Source organism: Mauremys reevesii, linkage group 20 (assembly GCF_016161935.1).
Source record: "Mauremys reevesii isolate NIE-2019 linkage group 20, ASM1616193v1, whole genome shotgun sequence".
Taxonomy (NCBI): Eukaryota; Metazoa; Chordata; order Testudines; family Geoemydidae; genus Mauremys; species Mauremys reevesii.
The window spans coordinates 16,771,001-16,783,916 of NC_052642.1; the positions used below are offsets into that span (position 1 = coordinate 16,771,001).

A 12,916-nucleotide genomic window follows, 5' to 3' on the forward strand; every position below is an offset into this window, starting at 1 on the left:
ACTCAGCATGTGCGCCCCTCTCTACTTATGTTATATACACTAAACATATATTCACTATATATGTATTCAATCAGTAGTATAAGGCACCATTTGAAACCTCTCAGAAGAGGTAACGGTGGCAATCCAACACATAAGGCTAGTGTAACACTGAGGGGCAATCCCAGATATTCACGGAAAGATGGAAATATTTCTCTGTTGAACTGCTTTTTGAAAACAAAGAATGCTGTCTGTCCAGAGCTGCTCAGAGGTTCAGAACATTGGAGCAGGCCTGGGGGAGATAGATTCAAGGTGGAGCTGTATCATGAATGAATGAAATGTATCACATGGCCCTTAATCACCATTCAGGTGCTACACTGTGTTGTATTTAGTGGTTTCTATTCATTTACCTAAGCTTCATGCACCACCCATGTTTTAATGGCAGAGATTAGAGAAGCAGGCTGGAAAATGCTAGTCTTACCATGGCAAAGGAGAGAAAATGAAAATCGTAAGTGAGCAGCTGATTTTCTGGCTCTGATGGACAGGAAGCTGAGCATTTAAATTAAGGCATTAGGATGAGCTTTCCCAAACCAAGAGTGAAACCTGTGAGTGACAAATACCATGATTGGTGAGATGAGCCAGATAGGAATATATTAGTCTGTGTGTTCAGAATTAAAGTGACAGAGCAGAGAGGAACTGGCAAGGAGCTGGCTCATAATTCAAGAGACCTCAAGTCACCAAAACCACTGAACTTCTCCTTGTAGTGTCATCAGAAAAGCTGCTGAGAACAGCTAGCAAGAGACGCTAGACAGAAGGTGGTGAGAAGTTCTGGGAAACCCAGCAGTATTTTACAGTGACAGAGGTTACAATGCTAAAAGACAGAGATGATCATATACCAAACCCTAGTAGAATTATCCTTTTTGTAGGCAGAGAGAATTAAAAGGGAAATAATCAAAACAGCAATATCAGGGGAGGGGGGACAAGGATGTAATGATAAAGCCCAACCTTTGGAGACCAATCACAGCTGATGGAGTGTTTTGTCTAGGTCTTTCGGAAGAAGTGGGAGGAGGGATCAGAGGACAACAGATGAAATTCCTGGCCTCACTGAAGTCAAGGGGAGTTTTGCCAGGATTTCACCCAATGCTTCTATAGGTCTGATGGTCACGAAAGGGGTATTAACTGGTGGGGAAGATGGAAGGACTTTGCAGCGTTAGGAGACCCATGAGCAAGACTCCTAAGCCAGGCTAGCAGGAACAGAAAGCACCCCTGCCATCAGCTTTCAATGGGTCTGAGTCTCCATAGCACTGCACCCTCAGGTTATTTACACCAATGCAGCATAAGTGCAACATGGGTGGGAAACGTTGCCATTGTGGTGTAGTTGCATTTTTCACTCATTTTGTATTGGTGTAAATGATGACACAAGGTGTAGGGCAATGGAAAATGAGACCCAATGGCTGGAAGTTGCAGCAAAGGAGGAATTCAAGCATATGAAAAGCATACACAGAAGTCTCTGAAATAGCTTATCACCTCTCTCAAGGGCCAGGAGAAATTCCCGGTTCCTCTGGAGCTCCTTCATGAACTCTTCGTTCTGTAAGAAGAGCGCAATTCGCTCATCTTCCAGGTACTGTTTCCACTTCCTCTCTTGGTCCAACGAGCCCTGGGATCTCTGGCTGCCCTCGCCCGGCACAGTCTGATGGCAACTTTGTGAACTCTGGACAAGCGTGTGACATAAAGGAAGAGTCAATGAAGGCCTTGAGCAGCTCATTACAGTAACCAGTGTATGTGACTAGAAGCCAGGATTCAACAAAGCACTTGAGCATGTGTTTAAGTCCCAATGACTTCAATGACACTGAAGCATAAGTGCTTTGCTGAATCAAGGTTTTAACTCTTGTGAAAGGTGCTGGAATATCAATATCGAAGATTAAAGGTCTCCATCTAAAACAGAATCAGCACAGTTTGGACAACAGCAGGCTGTACTTCCCTCTGTAATTCAGCCTTACCAAAGGACTTCAACCCTGATCTTGGTTAAAGTGAAAATCTCTACTGGGAAAAGCAACTGTGAAAAAGGCACTCTCTTCCCCAGCATATTTGCTCCCAAGCAAAATCAGCAGCAGATATGCTGACTACATGGTGCATACATTTTTCCTCGTCTGTATTTCTCAGCCAGCCCAGCAGAGCCAACTCAGCTGTGGGATAGTGAACTAGATTCTCTTCCTCCTTAAGCATCATCAGTAGAAGTATTTACCAAGTTCCAATCAATTACACATGTGCAAACTTACTGAAGGCAATCAGTCAATGAGGGGTTCGTTTGGCCTGGCTTTATTGCTAGTGATGTGTGAAAAGGAAAGTACCCAGCTTGACTCTCAGATCTCAGGCTGAGTCAGCAGGGCTAGCTATTGGAGAGAAAAAGTTTGTGTTTTTTCTTTTTAACTTGGAATCTGGGAACATCTAATCTGGAAATCAGAAAGTCACAATGAACATGGAATCCCATGAAACCACCTTTATAGTCAGAGCCTCACTTTAAATACAAGAATTAATCATCAGCATTCTTCTGATGGCTAAATCAATATCAAACCAGGGCTGGACCTGGCTTTGACATGGGGAGAAGTGTAAAGCCTCTTGCTGAGGGAAGCCGAAGTGGCACAGCTTTTATTTTCCCCATCTAACGGCTGAAAATGCAATTTACCATCTGACAAATTCCACTATCTGAGGCAAATCCTAACATCCTCTATATCTCATTTCCCTGCTCATGCATGTATCTGTGCATGCAGAATAGGAAGGAGGAGAAACATTCCATCCAGTAGCAATCTCACCTTGCCTACCATATTTATCTGATTTGTATCTGGTCTCAGAGGGCCATAAAAAGCAATAGCTTACAATTCCCGAGGAAGGAAAAAGGCACGAGGACCTCTCTTCCCCCAGAGCTCAGTGAACAGGCAGCTTTCTATTCCCAGAAAGGTAATATAGCCTGAGAAGATGAAGCTCCAGGGCAATAATTTATGAAACTGTGGCAGAAGTGCCTTCAGAGCCAAAAGGGAAGGGAAGAATCTAGCTGTCTAACTGGGTACTTATAATTTAGCCCCCTTCATTGCATTTTCTGCCTCGCCTTTCCTAGCCTATAGGAGAGACATCTTAAGGTATGGCTTTGTTTGCTTGTTTATATACATGGGAGTTGGGTGGGCAGAGAAAAAACTGTGGGAAAGTTAAGTGGAAGAAATAAGCTTTGCATTTAGGTCTGAGAGTAGTTAGCTCAGTGGTCATTCTAGCTTCTTGCAGGAGACAGCTCCCTATTGCAGCTCTGTCAAGATGCATAAATTGATACACTGTGAGATGCCTAGCTATAGAGTTTTAGGACCATGCTAAGGAAGTATTGATGCTGAAGTCCAAAGGCAGTTCACAAACCCTAATTTATATGGCACCATTAAAATGAAGCTTACCTCTGGGGTGGGAGGGCAGCAGCCAGCCAGTCTGCAACATATTGTATAATAGAGGGGGACAAGGGAAATTTTGGCCAGGGACACCCACAGAATGCCTACTCCTATGAAACCTGCCATGATGCATCTTGGAAGCCAGAGGGCTTGTCTATACTTAAAAGGCCACACCTGCTGAAAAGTTAGGGTTGTAAACCCTATAGGAGAAGGCTGATAGCTGAATTTTAAGTTCTGATATTTCTACAGGTTTGTAAAAAACTTGATTTTGGCACATCTTAAATTTTGGGATGAATTTAACCTCACAGCATCACTAGGTTTTCACTGGAAATGCCCCTTCATGGTAATCTATGCACTGCTCAGTGAATCTACTTCAGAAAGATGAAGGACAGAACCAGCCCTGCTAGGATTTGAACTTGTCACCATAAGGAGTCTAGGTGCTATACACGTGAACATATTCTCCTCCCACCTGCACACTGTCCATCTGCTGGGGTAGGATGCGAAGGAAATCATCAGGAAGGTTGCCTAGTAATGGTGGATTCCAGTTCCTGTACCGTCTGTGCACCTGAGGGCCACTGGAATTGGGTACATCAATCCTGCAGGCCATGGAAAAAGACACCGAGATGAGAAAGCAAATCATTTCAGCATTCTGGCTCACTCTGCAAACTCTAAGAACCCAGCTCCTCAAGGTGTGAGTGCCCTAGATTCCCACTGACTTGACTAGGAATTGAGGGCCCACCTCAAGCATTCAAAAAAAAAAAAATCACATCAGCCATCATCCCCTTTCCTCCCAGAATCACAAGCTTGACTTAAAAATAATTTTAAAGTAACTAATTTGGGGTTCTTTTTATTTGCCGTTGAGTTTTTGAGCCTTTTGGTATCATCACGTTTTCAAGCGTTCCTCTGCTGGACATTTACACTTTGTTTTGTTACTCAAGATTCTCAGATAATGACACGAGGAGCTGGGGTTTAAGAAAATCACCAAATATTGTGAGAGTTGGCAACACTGAGAGGGTTATGCCTTAACTATGTAAATCACACCCACTGAACCCCACAAAGTGCAGCATTGCATAATTGCCTGGGAGCGTTCCTTTGCGGAGGGGAGGAAGAGAAGAGAAGGGCCGTGTTTGCTTCCTTAAAACCCTCAGGCATAGGGCCAGAGCTGAGGCAGGACACAAGACTTGATAAGCCAAGTGATGTGACTGGGTGTGGCAACCTTTAAAGGATAACATGAAGTGAAGTTTTGTCTGTTTCAGTCCCGTTGAAAGAGGATGAAAAAAACAAGCCCCTGTGGGGTAACTGCTGACGGTTAGATTTGGCCAGAGGGTGAAGTTCAAGAGCCGAATGGAAGTGACCCCTGCAGTGTTGTAATGGCCACTACAGAGCAGAAGGCACATCACTAACCAAGAAATCCTTTGACCTGCTCTGCGCTAAACCTACCACTGAATTGCTTTGTAAGGCTGGAAGTTGCAGCAGACTCTTTTGCATGTCAAATCTGTCTGCTTCGGCAATGGGTGAAGAACACAGCTGCAAATGGAACCTATGAATCTGAATTCACAGCACCCTAGGCATCACTATCAGTGATGTATGCGGATGGCAGGTGTGACATTGCGCTCTATATGCTTTTATGAAAATATGCTAATGAGCGTGAACATAATGTAACTGGAATATGCTTCATGCAAAAGGTCTCTTGTAAAGTATCATTACAAAGCTTATAATCTACTGAGTGTGGTCATCCTATTTGTATAAATGTATCACTCTTGTATCTGAAACTAAATATATGAAAAATAACTCTGAGGTCCTATTGTAGTTATGTAAAGTGTGGGCCATTAATGGTGGTTTGGAATCTTGATGGCTCCCATCAACCAGGACAACTGACTTGACTGTGGATGGTTCTGTTTGCTTGCAGGCCTTCCTGTGAGTCAGGCTGGGAGGAATGAGGGCTTGGAGTCTTACAGTGACATGTGATCATGTCACCTGAACTGGAATCCATCTTTAACCTGGTGCTTTTCCATTTAGAAGGAGGGGTGGGAACCCAGAGAGGGACAAAGGATTCCCGCCTTGTGCAAAAGATATATAAGGGAGTGGAACAGAACAAAGGGGGCTACAATCATGAGAAATCCCCTAGCTACCAACTGAGCTGGAACAAGGGCTGTACCAGGGGAAAGGATTGTGCCCAGACTAGGAAGGCGTCCAGTCTGTGATAGAAGCTTCTTGAAACATCTGAGGGTGAGATTTTATCTGTAATCACTTTCTTACTGTATTAGGTTAAGACTTGCGTGTTTTATTTTGCTTGGTAATTCACTTTGTTCTGTCTGTTATTACTTCAAACCACCTAAATCCTACTTTTTGTATTTAACAAAATCACTTTTTACTTATTAATTAACCCAGAGTATGTATTAATACCGGGGGGGGGGGAGAGACAAACAGCTGTGCATACCTCTTTATCAGTGTCATAGAGGGCGAGCAATTTATGAGTTTATCCTGTATAAGCTTTATACAGGGTAAAACGGATTTATTTGGGGTTTGGAGCCCATTACGAACTGGGCATCTGGGTGTTGGAGACAGGAACACTTCTTAAGATGTTTTCAGTTAAGCCTGCAGCTTTTGGGGGACATTGTTCAGACCCGAGGGTCTATGTTTGCAGCAAGCAAGCGTGTCTGGCTCAAACAAGGCAAGGTTTCCTGGCAGGGAAAACAGGCTCAGAGGTAGTCTCAACACATCAGATGGCAGTCCCAAGGGGGTTTCTGTGATCTAACCCATCACAGCAGGCAGTCTGGATACATGGGTAGCCTGTATCCTCAGCCCTTTATCACATTATGGGTGCATGGGCCGTGCCTTGCTCACCGTTTCTCCTATCTTCCCCTATATGTACACTCAGATAATGTGACATGGGACCTTCCTGCTCAGCCATTTCTTGCCTATCAGTCTCTTAATACTTTCATTTGCATTGGTCAATTCTTTCTGGAGTTCTGATGGGGCTATTTGCCAGAGCATTCCCCAGAATCACTGAATGCAGACACAGAAGAGACCCATTAGGTCACCACAACCAGGACTGTCCCCTGATTGTATCTTTCCTAATGCTTAGTTTTAAAAGCCCTGAGCACTGGACCTCATTTCCTTGGGGAGGCTATTCCACAGCCTAATTGAACCCACTGCTAGAGTGGTGCTGCCTGCATTTCTGGGAGTTTGAAATTGGCTTCTTTTATTTTGCATTTTCTGGGGGAGGGAGTTTCTTCTGGGATCTTCATCCCCTCCCCTCCGACCCCAAACTCCAAATCTCCCCACATTTGGGACAGGCTTGGCCTCTGTGTCAAGGATTTCCCCAATAAACAGCCTCCCAGGAGAAGTTATTATTTATCTGTCAAAAGTCGGCATATGAGGTGCTTTACACAAGCAAGATGCACCGCTCAAAGAACTGAATCCTTGTCCTGAAGAGCTAACAACCCACAGGCACTGGGAGGCAGGCAGAACGCTGAGAACAAATGCAGAGCGGAGTCTGGATGCTCTTAGTTATCAGGTTTCCAGGAGCTGTTTGAAGCTGGAGGGGCAGCGGGGGCCTGGTGTACGTTAATTGAGAGGAGTACAGGGCAGCTTGAAAGAAGGCACAAAGCTGGCAGGGGGCAGAAGAGATGAGGAGGAAGGTGGGAGGTGAGGAGCTCCACTCTGGCAGATTTCGTGCTGACGTGGAAAGAACTTATTGCTTTCTCTAAGAGCTCAGGAGCTGTGGATTTTATTGTCGGGGCTTGCAATGAAGCATAAAAGTCAGCAGAGGTGGCAGGAGGTGATGATGACTGCGTGTGAATGTTAATGTCTTCATTACTACTTATACACGGGGAAGAAAACAAATAAAAGCCTCTTCCCAGGCAACTCCCACTTTGGAACTCCCCTTTCAAATTCTGACTGTACCCATCCTGCAGAGGCGCCGGAGGGACAGCAGGAATCAGCCGGAGAAGAATCAAGTAGTGTTTGGGTTTGATTAAAGGAACCGGGAAAGCATATTTCTCCCTCCACTCCCAGGACAATTCTACATCAGTGAATTGCATCACTTGACCCTCCACAGCCACACTCTCTAGGGGAGCATGCTTCTCCTAAGCCAGCCTCAGCAGCTGCAGATCTTATGGAATCAGCAGAGAAGGGCCAACCCAACTACAGATCCCAGCACACAATGCTGGGTCAAAACCAGCGTGCCCCATGCCGCCTTCATGGTGAAAGATGAGCTAGCTGGATAAATCCATTTTGTACGCACCAGGCGCAGCCCTCGGGCTCTCTGCCAATTGTCAAGGCTGCCCTCAGGTCAGTAATGTGTTGGCACCTCTGTGCGGAACCCCAGGAGGACAGCCACTGGTATCCCAAAAAGGCAACTTCAGAGTTACAGTATATAGCAAACAGGTGTGTGGTTGTACTGATAAGCTATTTGATCATCTCTATTACATACACATACACACTCACACACACACACGCACACCAGTATTATGCTTTATGGGGAAAACTAAGCTTTTCTAGCCTAGATGCACCGGATAGCCTGTTAGTATATCACAGAATAAGGGAAACTAGAGACAGAAAAGACACCACAAATGTAAGATATATATATTTAAGTGCTTTCACAGGGAGAAATACTAGCTACAAAAGGGCTTTCTCATCTAGATCAGAAAGGCAGAATAAGAAACAATGGCTGGAAGTGAAAGCCAGACAAATTTCAGTTAGAAAACAGGCCACTTTTAGCAGCAAGTTTGAACAAACTACCAAGGGAAGTGGTGGATTGAGTCTTCAGATTAAGTCTGGATGCCTTTTGGAAGGTAGGCTTTAGCCAAGCAAAGTTACTGGGCTCAATGCAGGGGTAAATATATGAAGTTTAATGGCCTGTGATAGTCAGATGACCTCTTCTGGCCTTATGCTCTATGAAAATTTATCAAATCCCGGTCCAACTGGAACTCCCCAGTTGTCACAATGATACACACCCCATGGCCACTCAGACATCACAACAACAAGGATAAAATCTGGATCTTCTTGCTCCAGAAGTCCAAGCCTCTTCCAGCCGAGCTAAAGGAGAATCTCAATGAGCTCTCAGCAGTATAAGGCTCATTACACCATTTAGCACTTTTGATTCCACCACTACTAGGTCAGTGGACAACTATTACAACTTGAACATACCTACTGGCCAGTTCATTATAAGCTCGTCTAATCAACAGTACAATTTAGCGATTGCTCCTCCTCCTCTCATATGCAGAAGACAGAGCTCAGTCCAGGTTCGTAAGCAAAGCATAGCCTCTGTATCGTAGGAGGCAAGGGGTAAACCACCCTCCAGATGTTGGGTTGGGCACACTTCCGCTACATGAGTTACTGTCTGCAACACTGCTCCACAGTCACAGCACATGGAGGAAATGCGTGGCTGTCTATGGTTGCAGCTACTCTGGATGAGCCAAAGCGTACCCTGTTGAGGCTGGTCCAAGATCGACGATTAAGTGGACAAAGAGGCAGGTGCAGCGATGGACTCCTGAATTTACTCAGTGTGTTAGACTCTCTCTCCTATCGGTGCTTCCACTCTAAGAACCTAGTTTTTAGCTGCCTCGTGGTGCTGACTATCCACACATGGTAAAGGGCCAGTAGTATTCCTCTCCAGCAGTGGGTGTCAAGAGATCAGCCACTGTCTTGCACACCGATCTGCAAGAGTGGGATTCCTCCCCTGAATGTAAGCAGAACTTGGAGTTGGCGCTGCAAGTTGTTTCTTGTTTTAAATGGGGCATCAGTTACCCGGAAATGTAATAGGCTGATTTTCACATGTCACAGCTCTCCAGGCAGACTTGACGGTCATGGCATCTTGTCGAAGGTCTGCCAGAACAACGTGCACTAACACAAACTGGAGTATAATTCAAGCAGCCACTAATAATACAAGTGGCCAAATTCAGTTCCATGTAGACAACCCAGGCCATAGAGCAGTTTTCAGCTGGAGCAAACACCAGAGACAGATGTATGAAGGACCAAAGGGTCTGCTCCCCTGGAGACTCCTGATTGTTTTTGCATCAAGGCGATATAGGAAGAGATCTTAATTTTCGGGTGTTCCCAGGGAGCGCGGCATGTCAGGTTATGGTCAAATTTTACTCCTGAGTATGTGACAACTGATTGCTAGGACATATTGAACAATGAATGAAGTCTGGCCTGAGAAATGCAGTGGGCTGTCTACATTTAAAGACATATATGCTATTTCTATAGCCACCATCTCGGTTACTCTAGATTTTCTGACTATAAAATCTCTTTGTTTTCAGCAATGAATAGCAATAGGCTCAATGAGAGAAACCACCTGCTGTTGTTTAGATGAAACAACAGCTCACCTCTTTTAGCTAATTTTTGACATTCCATTCAATCCACAAGTTATTTTCTGGGCCTTTCAGCTGTTGGGTTTCTAGAGCCTTGCAGACATTTTCACCCAGCTGTGATCTTCATTCATCCCCTCTGGCTTTATCTCACCCAATTTTAATTAACTCTCACCAGCCCACCCCACAAGGCCAGCCAAAACGCAGTGAAGCACCATTCGTGCAGCCTCGGAATGTGTCTGGCGCATCTGCCTTTCAAAAACACTCGACCTCTGGCCAAAGCAACATGGTGAAATAGAATATATGGCAGACAGCGGCAAGGAGAGTGTATTGAATGGTGTGCAAGCCCATCTAATTAGCAATACAGGCGAAAGGATGGTTCTTTTCCATTCATGCTAAGCTTTCTATCCTGAGGGAGTAGGCTGCAGGACAGTCTTTCACCCTTTCTGGTGGAACATTCCATCAAAACCTACTGTGACTACAGGAAGGGTGAAAAATTTTGTGCTGCAATTGCACTAAACTTTGCTCATCCGGGTTTTGATTTTGTGTCTGGTGCAGTTTAGATCCAGACCCATCCTGCCACTCCTGCAAAGATAAGACTCAAAGATAAATGGTTCCAATTTTTGCCCTCCTGTTGTAAACATCCCCACTGAGGCGGCGAGGTTCCTGGAGCTGTCAGAATCCCCATCACTAGTGCTTTGCACTTCTCTTAGTTACCAGTGCCTCCTCCACAAGGCAGTGTGCACAACATCATCACTAGCCCCAAAAGAAAGCAGCCTGGTGTTTCTGTTATCTACTAGCTTGCTTCATTTTTATGAACTGGTGGCTCCTAATCCTGTGGGTCTGATTCCCTACCATTTCAAGCTCAGCAATGTGCCAGCCTATGTGGCCCGGCCCTCCCAGCAAGCCAATATGCATAGTCTGGCATTCCCAAGCACGCTCGTATATGGGTGGGAGACAAAACCTTTTGTTAAGGAAACAAATCCACTCTGGTCTATAAAAGGAAACTACTGGCAGTGAGATAAACATTTTGAAGTGCACTTGCTCCACCCCAACAGTGTCCTTTCAGAGATTCAGAGTGTGACCCCAACACTAGAGGCTCCCCATTACGGTAACCCAGAACAAGCTTGCTCCTGGCTATTTCCTGCGAGGCAGTGGACTCATGCTGGGAGGACTCCACGCCATGGCTCTTACCTGGGAGGGGGGCTCAGTGGAGCTTGTGGATACTGCCGGTCAAAGACATGCATATCATAGGCAGGGGGTGAGTAGACAGGAGGAGGCTCTTCATCCGAACTGTCCGGTTCCAGTGTTCGCTCCAAAATCTACACAAATAAATGAAGGAGAAAGAATAAGAGACCAGCCACAGGTCAGCAGAGGAGAGCTTGGACAATGCAAGACATGCCTAGGGAGGCCCGATCCTCTCCTCTCACATACGCAGGTGTAAATCAGGAACAAATCTATAGATGTCCATGGAGCTGCACTGGTGTAATGTCAACATGGGACCAGAATCAGGCCCCTCACATACTTTACAGCAAGCTAATGTGGGGCTGCCAAACCCAGCAGTGTCCCTTTAAGACACATTGTAATAAATCAGTGGATGGGAAACTTGTAGTTATCAGAGACAACTTGACCACCTAGTGGAAAAATGGCTAGCTGAATACACATAATCTCTACTCCCTGGAGGAAGGGGCAGGGATAACATCTCTCCCATTACACATGTTGTAGTAGGACAGCAGGCCTCAGGGGCCTCAGCTGATCAGTTATAGTATTTATCACGGGTGAAACTAAACAAGCAAAGCAGATACCGTACAAGCACCAGCAGGTAGAGCCGGGTGCATTTCATTTTGGTTTTTAAGAGTGTGCAACAATTCCTGCACAAATCAGGGTCCCAATCTTGAAAGGGCTAAGCACCCAGGGTTGGATTCTCAAAAGCACCTCACTTAGGCACACCAGTGCCACTGAAAGACATGAACTTTGCACACTTAGGTGATTTTGGAAATAAGTCCCTCCCTCAGCAACTTCTGACTTCTATGAGAAAAGTGAGCACCTTCCAGGATCAAGCAGCTGGCATGGCAACTCCTGGCAGGCTGCTGACTGCGGCCTGCAGCGCTGCACAGTGCAGTCATTCCTAGTGTTGCCTTTCTCTCTCTCCCTTGTAACTCCCTCTCCTCACAGCGTAGGGAGAGTCTGCAGTTCACACCCCGAATGGTGTGGAGGTAAGTGCATTCTCCACACCTTTGCATTGCTCTGCACATGCAGTCCTGCGCTGTGAACACAGACCCCACGAAGATGGCCGCAGTGCACTGAACTGATTTTAAACACAGGCTTATTTTTCTCTATTAGGTGCCCAGCTCCTCTGTAATCTCTTGGGGGAGGTACATGACCAGGCAAGGAGCTGCTTCTTGACCTCCTCTAAAAGTTGATGCTTCCGGTGACTGTGTCTTTAATTTGATTCTAGCTTTCTGCATCTCTCACCAGCAGTGACGTCACTTATGATCTGCCACTGAAGACTAAGGCATCTCTGTTCCCATCCCCACGATGCCCTCCAGGAACAGACTTCATGAAGGGCCTGATCCAAAGCTGGCTGAAGTCAATGGAAGTCTTTCCTCTGACTCAGTGAGGTTTTGGCTCAGACATCAAGTGCCTTTTAAAACAAACTGATCTAGCCGCATATTTCACTGATTGAACCATGCACTCGAATGTGCGCCTGCCTCACTAATCAAACTGCAACCTGCTTCTGAACTTCTTGTATACTTTACTGACTGGCCTCCAGACTGACCCATTGCCTGGCCTACTTTACAAAACCCAGAGGGCTGCATACCTTGACAACTCACATGCACTTGGGAATGGCTCTTAAACAGTTACTTGGTGCTAATGACTCAGTTCATTTAAAAAGAACGGGAGTACTTGTGGCACCATAGAGACTAACAAATTTATTTGAGCATCAGTTCATTTAGTGCTCCTCTGCAGAACAAGCTACAGAATGTGAGGCCTCCTCTATGCCTAAAACTTAGGTCAAACAAACCACATGGCTCAGGGGTGTGAAAAATTCATATCCCTGAGAGATATAGACACTGCCCAAGATACCCAAGATATAGTTAAGCCAACCCATAGACACTGCTAGGTTGACAGAAGACTACTTCCATCGACCTAACAACTGTCTCTCAAGAGGGTGGGTTTGCTATAGCAAAAGAAAAG

At 45.5% G+C, this 12,916-nt stretch overlaps 1 protein-coding gene across 3 annotated transcripts in view; it reads right to left on the reverse strand.

Annotated features, from left to right (window-relative positions):
* CUEDC1 (CUE domain containing 1) overlaps nt 1-12,916 on the reverse strand; it is a 123,305-nt gene that overhangs the window by 14,261 nt on the left and 96,128 nt on the right. For all 3 annotated transcript variants that reach the window (XM_039508133.1, XM_039508135.1, XM_039508134.1), the window contains 3 exons: nt 10,913-11,040; nt 3,874-4,000; nt 1,504-1,687 (listed from right to left, as the gene is read on the reverse strand). In XM_039508133.1, the coding sequence (XP_039364067.1) occupies nt 1,504-1,687; nt 3,874-4,000; nt 10,913-11,040 (439 nt within the window). The remainder of the gene's footprint in view (nt 1-1,503; nt 1,688-3,873; nt 4,001-10,912; nt 11,041-12,916) is intronic.